This window comes from Bison bison, unplaced genomic scaffold, assembly GCF_000754665.1.
Source record: "Bison bison bison isolate TAMUID 2011002044 unplaced genomic scaffold, Bison_UMD1.0 scf7180017864035, whole genome shotgun sequence".
In the NCBI taxonomy this organism is placed as follows: Eukaryota; Metazoa; Chordata; class Mammalia; order Artiodactyla; family Bovidae; genus Bison; species Bison bison.
Window position 1 is genome coordinate 1,012,107 of NW_011494607.1, and position 12,890 is coordinate 1,024,996.

A 12,890-nucleotide genomic window follows, 5' to 3' on the forward strand; every position below is an offset into this window, starting at 1 on the left:
CATTACCGTCCACCTACAAGGGACAGGCACCCTCTATCTGACCACAGAAGGAACCTCCATGTGAGTGGAAGCACCAAATACCTGTGAGGGCCCAGGTGTCTCGCTCTCTTAAAATGGCCAATCCCTTTACATCCTGGGGTTGTGCAGCCACCGTGTTCTGAGGCTTCCATCAGTTCTAAGGGGCCTATTAAAAAGCCAAAAGAAAAAAGCAAAAAGTTAAGGCTGTAAGAGGCAAATGCCTTGGAGCAGAAGAAGAAAAAAAAAAACAAAAAAAAACAATTTTTCAATCAACACTTATACACAGAAAAAGAAGGCCTTACAAAATTAAAACTATGTTTAAAGTCTCGACTTCTAAAGGTTTTCCCTAGTACTTTGTTCACAATGTCTTTCTTTAATAGTGAAACGGTAAACTTTGACCCAACCCTCTTTCAAAATGTCACAAATTCCAGAGATACCTAAATCTGAAATAATGAGATGATTCTAAACAGCTTGATCAAGTAAATAACATAATTAATATATGAACACTCACACGCTGTGAAAACTTCAAACAACACACCAGGATACAAAGAACAGCTACAGATCCCCTTTAAGCGACTCTCTTCACATTTCATAGCCTCCTTAGTCCTGACTAACCATGTTAACCTGACCTTCCTAGATGTTCCAAGCATTCCCAAATGTACGTACATTTGCGTATGTACATGTGTCACATCTTTGGTTTACTTCGGCCACATAAATTAGGGACAACATGGGTATATACTATTCTGAAGCAGTCTTCTTTGGTCTTTAGCTTCAACTCAATAGTAATATTTTTATGATTTGCACAGTAGTTGTACTATGAGTGCACCAAGATTTAAGCAATATTTGTTACCAAGGTTTATTATTTTAAACATACTGTGACCAACATCGTGCAGTGCATTCTGGTGGCCTTCTGCAGTTTCTAGGTGACATCCAGGAATGAAGCCACTAGTTGGGAAGGGCATGATAAATTTTTAAGAAACTCCATAATAATGTATTGTATTTGCCACATTTTTCTTTCTACAATGTATTTACTTTCCTCCACAACTGAAATCCAGCATGTTAAGCCCAAGGCTTCCCCGGTGGCTTAGCGGTAAAGAATCTGCCAGCAATGCAGGAGCCAAAGGAGACATGGGTTCAATCCCTGGGTGGGGAAGATTCCCTAAAGGGGGCATGGCAACCCACTCTAGTATTCTTACCTAGAGGATCCCATGGACAGAGCAGCCTGGTGGGCTACAGTCCACAGGGTCGCAGAGAGTCAGACATGACTGAAGTGACAGCACACACATGTTAACCTCTTGGTGTACCTTTTTCAAAAAATTGAATTTAACTAAAATTTTCATTGAGGTGACGGTAGATTCACATGCAATTGTGAGTAATAACACAAAGGGAGATCCCCTGTACACTCTGCCCAGTTTCTCCTGATGGTACTACTTTGCAAAACTATTGTATCCAGTCACTATTAAGATATTGACATTGATACATTAAATTTTGATAGTCTGACAAATTGTCTTCCAAAATTTAGTACTAGTTTTAAAACATGACGATACTGCTAAATAAAAGAAAGTCTAGGCACACACTACTTTTTCAGATATTAAATTTCTTCTTTTATGTACTTTTGACTATCAGATTAACTAAAAATGCAGTAAGAGGAAAAATGATTACACAGAGAAAAAATGTACAGGAGAGAAGTAGAATGAGAAGGAAAAGAGAATATTAAGCACGCTACGCAACAGTGGAAACACTTCTTAAAGTAATCCTTGTGTATCTTACTCAAAGGAGGTTGAAGAGGATGCCCAGTTTTTGAACACCAACCAACAGGGTGAATGTCAGGAGAATCTGCATCTATCCAGTAATCATAGCAACTATTCCAGCCATCAAAGTGAACCTGGATAACAAAAAAAGATCAACAGTTTAATTCAGGTCACAAAAATCCCTACAGTAAAAACTCTGCCAATGGTAACCATCTTCATTCTAACTTATAAATAGTACACTGAATATACAAATAAACACAATAGATGTCAGATGGATAAAAATTCAAATGTTGAAAACTGAACAATAAAAGTTCTAGAAGAAAGCATGAATTACCGAACTCTTAAGAGCTCAGTAGCCTTCGTAAGCAAGATGCCAAACTCAAGAGCCATAAATGAGAGATGGAGCAATTTAACTACATCAAAGTTCAAATCTTCACAATGGCAAATACAACTGCTAGCAAGATGAAAAACCCAAAAGAAACCTGAAAAACATATTTGTTAACGCGTGACAATGTACTTTGTTCCTCAATTCGTAAAAAAATCACATATCATAAAAAGATGAAAAATCTAATAGAAAAGGTGGAAAAGCAACAAACAGCTCATTAACAGAAAAATAAAAATAAATGGTAAACATATGAAAAGACAATTTCACTTAAAACTAAAAAGGTACAAATTAAAATCCACAACATGCAATACTTTCCCTTTCAATCTGCCAGAATGTTTCATTTTGGTGATTCCTAGAGCTAGTGAACATGAGATTAATGGACGCTCTCATAGACCACTGACAAGAGCCTTGACTGATGAGATATTTCTGGAGAGGTATGTGGCAACAGTGATTAACACTTAAAATATATCATCTTTGACTTGATAATCTAAATAATTCATTGTTGTACCAGGAAAAAAACCAGAATGCCTACCATCTACACGACTGGTTATATACCTTATGGTATGTGTATGTAACGGAGAAGTACAGAGTTACTAAAGCATGTATGCTCTGCTGCTAAGTGGCTTCAATCATGTCTGACTCTGTGCCACCCCACAGACGGCTCCCCCGTCCCTCGGATTCTCCAGGCAAGAACACTGGAGTGGGTTGCCATTTCCTTCTCCAATACATGGAAGTGAAAAGTGAAAGTGAAGTTGCTCAGTCGTGTCCGACTCTTAGCGATCCCATGGACTGCAGCCCACCAGGCTCCTCTGTCCATGGGATTTTTCCAGGCAAGAGTACTGGAGTGGGTTGCTATTGCCTTCTCCGAAAGTATGTATATATGGGTTCAAAATAATGTCCTTTGCAATGGATCTGCTTTCTCAAGCTTAGAAATCAATTAATCCTAGAATTAAATCCCACAGAATTCCACATCTGGAGGAAATCATGGATAAAATTTTAAAATGGAGAAAAAAAATCACAAAGTTAGTCAGGAGGAGTAACAAGCTTAAGATTCACAGATCCAAAATAAACTTGTTCATCCTTCACATACATTGCATATAAAAGCAACACTTAAAGCTGTTTAATTTGAAACAACCCTTTTCTTTCCTCTGATCAAAAGTAACATTCAAATAACACTGATTAAGAATATCAGCTTACACTGTCAGTACTACCAATAACTAAGAAGTTATACATAGTTCATAGCGTAAAGTAAATTTTAAGCATTCTAATTCTCAACTAATCATCAAGTGATAGTGTTCTATTTTACTAAATACATGAAACTCTGTTTTCTTATATTCCTATTCCTAAATTTCATTTCTTCCACACTGGAAACAATGTTCATGTAACTCATGTGACATTTGTTACATTTTACAAAATTTAGCTATCTTCCTGTAGCAAACAAACTCAATCCTAATAAGTAAATGGTTCTCCGACCTGGATACACACTAGAATTACTTGTGATAACTAAAAATAAGAAGAAAAAAACAATGGGTGAGCCCACCAAGGAGGTTCTAAACTTAGAAGTATAACTTGGGTTCTGTGCACCTAACATGTCATTTACTTAACTTCTAAGTAACTCTACTGTATACTGAAAATTTCCAGTGATACTAAAAAGGACACTATTGTACTGCAATACAGAGTCCAAAAATCTTGGTATCATCATAAATAAAAGGGTTCTTTTAATAATTTCTTCCCAAATACCTTTAAGAATATGTTGAAGATAATATATCTAATGATACCATAAACCCCTTCCTGCTGCTGCTGCTGCTAAGTCGTGTCCAACTCTGTGCAACCTCAAACCCCTTCCTAGTTTTCATTAAAACTGATATCTCAGTTTGGCAATGAAAAGTCATCTATCAAAGATGACAGATCTATTGACAATATATGACAATATGCAACAAAAAGGAGACAATATTTTAGTTACTGTAAATAAGCTGAATCTCTTCTACAAACTAGGCTGGCTGGCAACTGGGAGAATTTTAGCAATTTAAGGTTAAATTTCAGAGTTAAAATTTAATTTAAATATTATGAACAGAGGAACAATACAATTCTCTAATAAGGAGCAAATGCACTTAAAAACTGCTATTTAATCACTTATATGTGGAATCTAAAAAATCATACAAGTAAACGTATATGCAAAACAGAAAGATTCACAGATATAGAAAGCAAACCAGTGGTTATCAAAGGGGAGAGAGAGGGGAGAAAGAACAAATTAGCAGTACAGGATTCGGTTCAGTTCAGTTCAGTTCCGTCTCTCAGTCATGCCTGACTCTTTGCAATCCCATGAACTGCAGCACGCCAGGCCCCCCTGTCCATCACCAACTCCCGGAGTTCAGTACAGGATTAATAGATTACAAACTACTGTGCATAAAACAGATCAGCAACAAGGGTATACTGTACAGCAAAGGGAATTATAGCCATTATCTTGTAATAACTTTTAATAGAGTATAACCTGCAAAGATACTGAATCACACTGTACATTTGAAACTAATAAAATATTATAAGTCAAGTGTACTTTAATTAAAAATTGCTATCAGAAATATGTGTGCATTAGTTGCTCAGTCGTGTCCAACTCTTGAGACCCCATGGACTGTAGCCTGCCAGGCTCCTCTGTCCAAGGAATTCTCCAGGCAATAATACTGAAGTGGGTTGCCATTCCCTTCTCCAGGGGATCTTCCCAACCCAGGAATTGAACCTGGGTCTTCTGCATTGCAGGCAGATTCTTTACCATCTTAGCCACCAATACTTCAATTAAAGATTGCTATCAGAAATTATGCAAACATAATATATAAAAAAATTAAACCTAATTAATACTCTTACTATGGAAGCCCAGATGAAATAAATTTATTATAGTTTGTATAGTTTCATTTCATCTTTACTACTTGAGTCACTGGCACATTAAGAGGTTTTCATAAACAAAAAAATCAGACTTTCTCATAATGCTAAGTGATAGTTGTTCTCTTGCTGGGTCCTATTTTGAAATGAAATAAAATTACCTAACAAAGAGTAACAGAGAAAGATACATAAACATGCAACACGAAATATTTAAGCATTGTACAAAACACAAGTGAAAGTGAAACTCATTCAGTCGTATCCAACTCTGCAATCCCAAGGACTACACCGTCCATGGAATTCTCCAGGGCAGAATACTGGAGTGGGTAGCCTTTCCCTTCTCCAGGGGATGTTTCCAACCCAGGGATTGAACTCAGGTCTCCCATATTGCAGGCAGATTCTTTACCAGCTGAGCCATAAGGGAAGCCTAAGAGACATCCAAAAATACTTATAATAGAAATGTTCCACTATAAAGACAATTAACATAAAAGCAACTCAGCAATGAGGCTGAATGAAAATTCTAAAGAAAACAGACTACTAGATATCAAAGCATAGTACAGATAATTTAAAATATTTTAAATCACAGTTTAGGAAATTAGATACATTTTTTACCTAAAAATGTAATTTGGACCCTTTATAAAAACTGAATATTCATTATTGACAATTTCAAGATGAAGACAGATAATAGTTTTTGAGAGCACAGTATTTCATTTTTAAAAAAAAACTAATTTGGTTGGATTTTCTGTTGAGGTGAAAGGCAACTCAATAAACCACATTTTAGACCCAGGTGCTTATTTGCACTCTCTTCTGAAATGAAAGTTATGTGTGACAATGTATAAACCCAGAAGGACAAACGGAGAAGCAAAGTAGCTGATAGACGTGGCAATGATGAGTGCAGAGGGCACAAGTGGGTGAGGGAGAGCTGAGCCACTGGAAGAGAGGGGGTGGGTTGCAACCCAGACGCCGAGAGAGGGAGAGCAGGGCTGGGGAGAACGAGCTCACTATGTAGAATCCAGAAGGACTCAATGTGGAGGCAGCAAGTATGTCAGGAGGTCTGGAAAATGACAGGACTGGCTCAAGTCTGAATATGGAGATTTATGCAAGATAATGAAAAAAAACCCTCATACAAAAGTATGTTATCACAAAACATCAAAATATTAGGGACAAAGATAATCTTGAGAGTTTCCAGAGAGAAATTGTCAAAGAGAAGGAAGGAACCCAGTGGCCTTGGATGTCTCAAAAACCAACATCCCATAAAAAAAAAAAACCCGAACTTAATTAAAAAAAAAAAAATATATATATACACACACTATTGGAAAATGAAGTATTATATCGCCTTCTGAACAGATTACCTTATACACTGTATCTACTTTTTCTTCCAAATACATACTTAAAATATTAAAAGTCAGTCATAAATAAGGAGAAAACTTACATAAAGTAGAAAAACACTTACAAAGATACATAATCACTTAATTTGCATATTTCTATGATTTTACTAATGTAATTTGAGGACTTCACGAATTAAATGTCTGCTGAAGTTTTCATCCAAGATGTCTTGTTAAAAAAAAAGAAAAACAAAAGCACAACAGAAAATACTTACTTTTATTCGGTGATCATCTGTGTCTGCAACTGTTGCTACTCTAATAAACATGGGATTTCTTTTGTCTATGACCTCAAGCTTCATTTTTTTCTGGAATCCATGTGGTGGCTTCTGCCGTAACAGAAAATTTTATATAGTGAGACACAGAGGAAGGGAAGGTGAGCTCTATGTCACAAAGATAGAATTAAAAAAAAAAAAACTGAACTATTATAAGAGAACCAGCCTCCCGAACTCAAGTTCCTAAAACGGCTTTGGACTTCATTCTCCTTACAAAAAAAAAAAAAAATCCCAAATCACACAGCCAAGCCTGCAGGCGATAGAAAGAGCCTGAGCAACTAGCCACAGGAGCAAACAGGAAGTCAAAAATCTTAAGCTGAAATTCAGAACACTGTGGTTTTTCTGATTAGTCATAGGGAAGACAAGAATTTTTTCTCATTACTTGGAGCTGTCTTGGCAAAAGTCAACAAACATGAAAGTTATAAAAGAGAGGGAAGAACATTGAAGTTGTGGAGAGGAGACACAGAAATTAGCTTGACACAAAAAAGTAACAGAAGTCTTTCTAAGAAGAAAATTAGCAATCAAGACACACAGGTAGAACTGTTCTACAAAGAACAGGAATGGGGCTACCTACACCTCAAAACTCAGCAGAAACCTACAACCCTCTGAAAAATTTATGGGCAGAAGGAAAGGTGATGGCTAACAGGTATAATAAAAGTCTGGCTATGAAAATCAAGTGCGAAAATTATGCAAAGGATGCAAAACAATTAATGCAAGGCACCTAAAGGCCAAGCTAAAGGAATTCTGATTTTCTCTCTGATATCACTGTGACACTAGATATACAAACTGAGTTTGACATGATTTTATCCAGTTCAAAGCAAAACTGCAAAGCAGCTCTTTTCTGTATGAGGCTAAGTTAGAGGGTCAGATAAAAATCTATAAAATTTCATGACTCTAAACATTACTCATGTATAATCCTGAATTTATGGCTTTTCTTCATGTAACAAATTTTCTCTCAAAAATTTTTATGTTCTTTTCTGATGTATTTGGATCCATATCTACTAATTAATTTTATCATTAAAAATCCTATAAATTTACACACAAAAGGATTTATTAAAAATGTTGCTTATAATACTGTCACTTTTTTTTTTTAAATCAAGTATTTAATATATCTTTCTTTTCTTAAATACTAATTATAAAGCAAGTTGCTTGAGATTTTAAAAAATTTTAAATACATTTCATTTTTGTATTCTTCCCTTGCACACAAATGACATTAACTTTGAATCTTAATAGGCAAGAAGCAATTACCTGGATTAGAAAGACACTATAATCAAAACAGATGACCTTGTATTGTGGTAGTCAAACATGATGATTTATAGCAATAATATTAAAACACACACATACACACAACATCTCAGCTTGCCATAAACAAACCCAAAGGAATGAAGAAATAAAGTTTTCATTATAAAACAATAGATATCTTGTGCTGTTTGGTCTTTCAGAATATCTAGCTGGAAAAACAGAAGTCTGCTGTACAATCAACTCACTGCAAACCAATTCAAACATAATTATTTTCCAAGGAGACTTTAAAGTCCAAAATGGAAGTATTCTTTAGTTGGCAACAACAAACCCCCTCCGCGCCCCAGTAATCATTTCCCTTTCAAAATTGTAAAAATTCAAAAACATCTTCTTTGGTCTTCTGCTTCTCTCTCGTTCCTGTTTACCAATACTTTTTCTGTTCTTAAATTTCAATGACTGAACACTATTACCAACATAAATGAATCAAATATTGTAAAGTATAATATCTCACCACTTTGAAAGCTCTTGCAGGAGCAGGTAAAGAATTGGTTTCTTCTAAGTATTTATCCCAAGAAAAATGTTTCACATTTGGATAACCTAAGAATGAAAACAGTAAATCCTATCAGGTTTAACCAAAGTGATAGTGACAACCACAAGCAGGCCTATGAAATGATGAAATATTGTTATCATTACAATGAAGAAAAGCATGCTCATATTACACAAAACAAACTTAAACTGATTACACACTTGGAACCACATGTAATAATGAAGTAGTTTTCATCTAGATCATGATTTCTCTATTAACTTTTAAATGAGAATATATATAATTTGCATTCTCAAGTTAGGACAGTCTTACAACACAAGATATACACAAACACACAAATATAAATACCCTTTAGTCTCGATATTTCACTTCTATCAATCTAGGAAGAATCTCATACGTGTGTACAAAGAAAATACATCATTTGTAAATGTGAAAATGTAAAATCAGTTAAATGACCATCAATATAGAAATATACACACACACATACACACACACACACACAAATATCGTAAATGTAAAACAGAAAGCATTTATTTAAAAGAGTGAGGCAGGTTTATATATACACCAATATGTGAAATATTCCAGACAATCATATTGTTAGGCCAAATAAGTTAAAATAAATCATGGAACAGTACTGATAGAATGTATAAAAACAACATCTTTCCTCCATCTCACTCTCCCTGTTTCCTCCAGAGTCCAAAGCCCCTTAGGTAGACATGAGTCGGAATTAGCGTTGGCCCAGTAGGGGAGGAAACCGGCTACTTTATGTAATCCTCTTTATGGCTACTTTATGTAGTCTTTACTTACTGAAAAAGAGAAAATAGAAGCCAGATTTCTCACTGACTATAAATATGAAAAGTGAAAAACCAGAATGAATTTGGTGGTATTAGATATGAACTGCAGCTAATGGTATACATTCATGGTTTTCAATATCTATAAATGGATATAGAAATCAACAAATTTTTCTATATTTACTTAACCATATGTCCCCTGAAAGGCCAATAGCAGCATTAGTTCAGAAGCAGTGAGCATATCAAGTGTCCAGATAGCATCTACAAATCGTTCTCTATAAAAATAAACCACGGAGTCTGGGAAAAATGGGTGACGTCAAGGTTGGGTCAGGGAAAGCACAAGATAAGCCCGGCTGTGCCAGAAAATAGGAAATGTCTCCAAAAAATAATAAAAAATGTCAAAAGGACACAGAAACCAGCCTAAAGGGTCCCCCACTGGCCAAATGTAAGAAAATCTGAACATGAAAATAAATAATGTTAGTAATGGAATATAAGCCACTGATGATAATAGTAATATTTGGGTCCATGTTGATATAAATAAATTAACTGAATGCATAAACAGGAAGACAAGAAAGTTATTTTTTGCAGAAGAATGTCATCTAATTATGTACAACGAAAGACTAAGAAAAATTACCATTTAGAAACTATCAGAATATTGATTCACATTAGAAATATCAACAGATGCTAAAACTAGGAAGCGACGTGGGACTGAAGTGCAGGATAGTTATACAATTTCAAAGTGTCTTCTCAAAATACTTAATAATTACAGACAAAAACCCCCCTACATCCATGAATAAGCCTGGTAACTAGCATCTTAATCAATCAATCACTGGTAAAAATCAACCAGTAATGAGATAAACAGACATCAAGTGGCACAGAAGATGATCCAATGAGAACACAGCACTGTTTCTGTGATATTTCTGCCAAAAATGCACACCATGGATCTAATTACCAGAAAGTATCCATCAGGTTCAAATTAAGTAATATTCTACAAAATGATCAATTTGTAATTCTTAAACATACGCAAGTTATAAAAGTCAAGGACAGCATATTGAAGGAGACCAGAGAAATATGACAACTAAGCAATACGCCATTATTTTGCTATAAATGACATCCTTGATACAACTGACAAACTTGGATGGGTCTCTGATTCAAGGTTATATAAATGAGCTATTTACTGTTCTTACAACTTCTCTGTACATTTGAAAATGTTTCAAAATAAAAGTCTGAAAGAGTAAATACGCAAACATTTCCAAGTAGTCAACATTTTACAGTGCATTTTTAAGGTATATTCCTTGCAGAATTAAGTAACATTAAAGCTGACTGCATGCATACACGTATGTGTGTGCTCAGTCCCTCAGTCATGTCGGACTCTTTGTGACCCCGTGGACTGTAACCCGACAGGCTCCTCTGTCCATGGGATTTCCCAGGCAAGAAGACTGGAGTGGATTGCCATTTCCTCCTCCAGGGGATCTTCCTGACACAGAGGTCGAACCTGCGTCTCTTGCATTTCCTGCATTGACAGGTGGGTTCTTCACCACTGCGCCACTTTTAAAGCCCTGCATGTATGTGTATACAGAGGCAAAAAAGGTTTCTCTGCAAAGATATAACAACCACCTATTAAGCCATTAAGAGAGAGAATAGTGGTTATCTCTAGTTTCACTCTAAACTCTTAAAAATAAGCATTATCTAAATGGATAATTTGGTAATTAAAAAATAAAAATCATTTTAAAAGACATGAAGACTTTAATTTTGGAAAAAGAACAGTAGGTGTACCAATGTTAAAAAAGAACAGGAATATGGAGTAGCTGGCAGGGCAGCTCATGAGACTGATCTAAGAAGCAGAAGAGCAATTGCCTAGGGAGACAGGTGATTAACATCCTTTCTTTTTATAGAGAAGATGTGAGACACAAGCCAGGAATCTGCCCTTAGAGAACAGGCTCCAGAGAAAGGGTGTCTTGTTTGCCATGGATCCAAAGAGCAGAGTAACATCAGCACAGGCCTTGCACACCAGTCTTTTTATTTGGCATATTTTTACTTTTTTTTTTAACTTTTTTAATTAGTGTAATAAAATATGTATCACATAAAATTTACAAGTTTAACCATCTTCATGTGTTACAGTTAGTGGCATCAATCATATTCACACTGCTATGTGTTTGGTACTTTTCACATGCCATTTTGTATTTTTTAATTTTGCCAAAAGCTATATACTTTCTCTGCTACTGAATTATAAAAGTCCATGAAAAGAGACAGAAGACTTGGTAATCTGCCTCACATCAGAAGTCAGTAATGATACCTCACACACCCCTTCCCAGGCTGTGAAGACATAGCCAGGAACCTGCTGTTCACTGGTCCTGTTAATTTAACAGATCCCTGCGTGCATGCTAAGACACTTCAGTCTTGTCTGACTCTTTGCGACCCTATAGACTGTGACCCACCAGGCTCCTCTGTCCAAGGAATTTTCCAGGCAAGAATATTGGAGTGGGTTGCCAATGATGACCAAAAGGATGGTAAGGAAAAAAATAAAAAGATCAATATCAAATTGCGAAGTCCAAAAAGAATCTGTATAACATAATTCAGATGGTGATAGTGGCAGTCACTATTCACTGGCTCCTGAAAGTGAAGTCGCTCAGTCGGTGTCCGACTCTTTGTGACCCCATGGACTGTAACCTACCAGGCTCCTCAGTCCATGGAATTTTCCAGGCAAGAGTACTGGAGTAGGTTGCCATTTCCTTCTCGAGGGGATCTTCCTGACCCAGGGATCGAACCAAGATCTCCTATGTTGCAGGCAGACACTTAACCGTCTGAGCCACCAGAGAAGCCTGGCTCCTAACCTAGGAGGGCTGAGTGGGGTCTTTCAGGCAGCAGCACATTTGAGTTACCAAACCAATTAATATCTTACTTTAACATTACATGGTTTATGCAATTATTCTTTCACCTTCAAAACAGTTCTGTAAATCAGTAAAGAATAGGAGCTTTCATCCCTGAACATAGAAGAAAATGCAGGAGGTAGAAGGGACTTGCCTTGTCCATCATAGGAACGGTTGGTTCTGAGTGAGTAAATGATCAGGCGCTAACTAGGAAGCAGTATCAAGGAACAAGGGACAAGCCTAAAAACAACACTAGCTGGCAGAATAGAACGAGACAAGTATTTGAAGCTCCAAGCTGAGTCTTTGTTGCTTACATGCTGTGGCAACATCCACACAACAGCTCCTGACAAGCCAAGGGGGCATCCTTTCCCTATGACCATGACAGTTTTCATTACAGGAGTATCCACAAGAAGCCACATACACCACAGTGACGCTCTGTGTGAGCTGACCACTCTATCACTTCATACCAGCAGCAGCCATGGCATGTTAAATAGTGACATGCTCAAAAATGCATTGTCTTATGATGAAGTCACAGAGTCTGCTCTTTAGCCCATGAAAATAAACTCAAATTGACATAAATAACAAACAGCAGGCACATAATCAACACAAACCTGGAGGAGTAATGAGCGTTCTTCGATGTTCTTTACACCAACCAACTGGATGAATGTGTGGACTAGAGGCTTCACACCTGTAAGTTATATAAATTTGGCAATTAGGGAAAACTCTCAAATACCAGTAAAAGTTAAAAAAAAAAAAAAAGTTAG

The 12,890-nt window shown here is 36.3% G+C and overlaps 1 protein-coding gene across 7 annotated transcripts in view; it reads right to left on the reverse strand.

Moving 5' to 3' along the window:
- The window catches only part of L3MBTL3 (l(3)mbt-like 3 (Drosophila)), a 104,923-nt gene that overhangs the window by 38,819 nt on the left and 53,214 nt on the right, over positions 1-12,890 (reverse strand). For all 7 annotated transcript variants that reach the window (XM_010834637.1, XM_010834641.1, XM_010834640.1 and 4 more), the window contains 5 exons: positions 12,738-12,814; positions 8,433-8,518; positions 6,626-6,736; positions 1,789-1,903; positions 82-184 (listed from right to left, as the gene is read on the reverse strand). In XM_010834637.1, the coding sequence (XP_010832939.1) occupies positions 82-184; positions 1,789-1,903; positions 6,626-6,736; positions 8,433-8,518; positions 12,738-12,814 (492 nt within the window). The remainder of the gene's footprint in view (positions 1-81; positions 185-1,788; positions 1,904-6,625; positions 6,737-8,432; positions 8,519-12,737; positions 12,815-12,890) is intronic.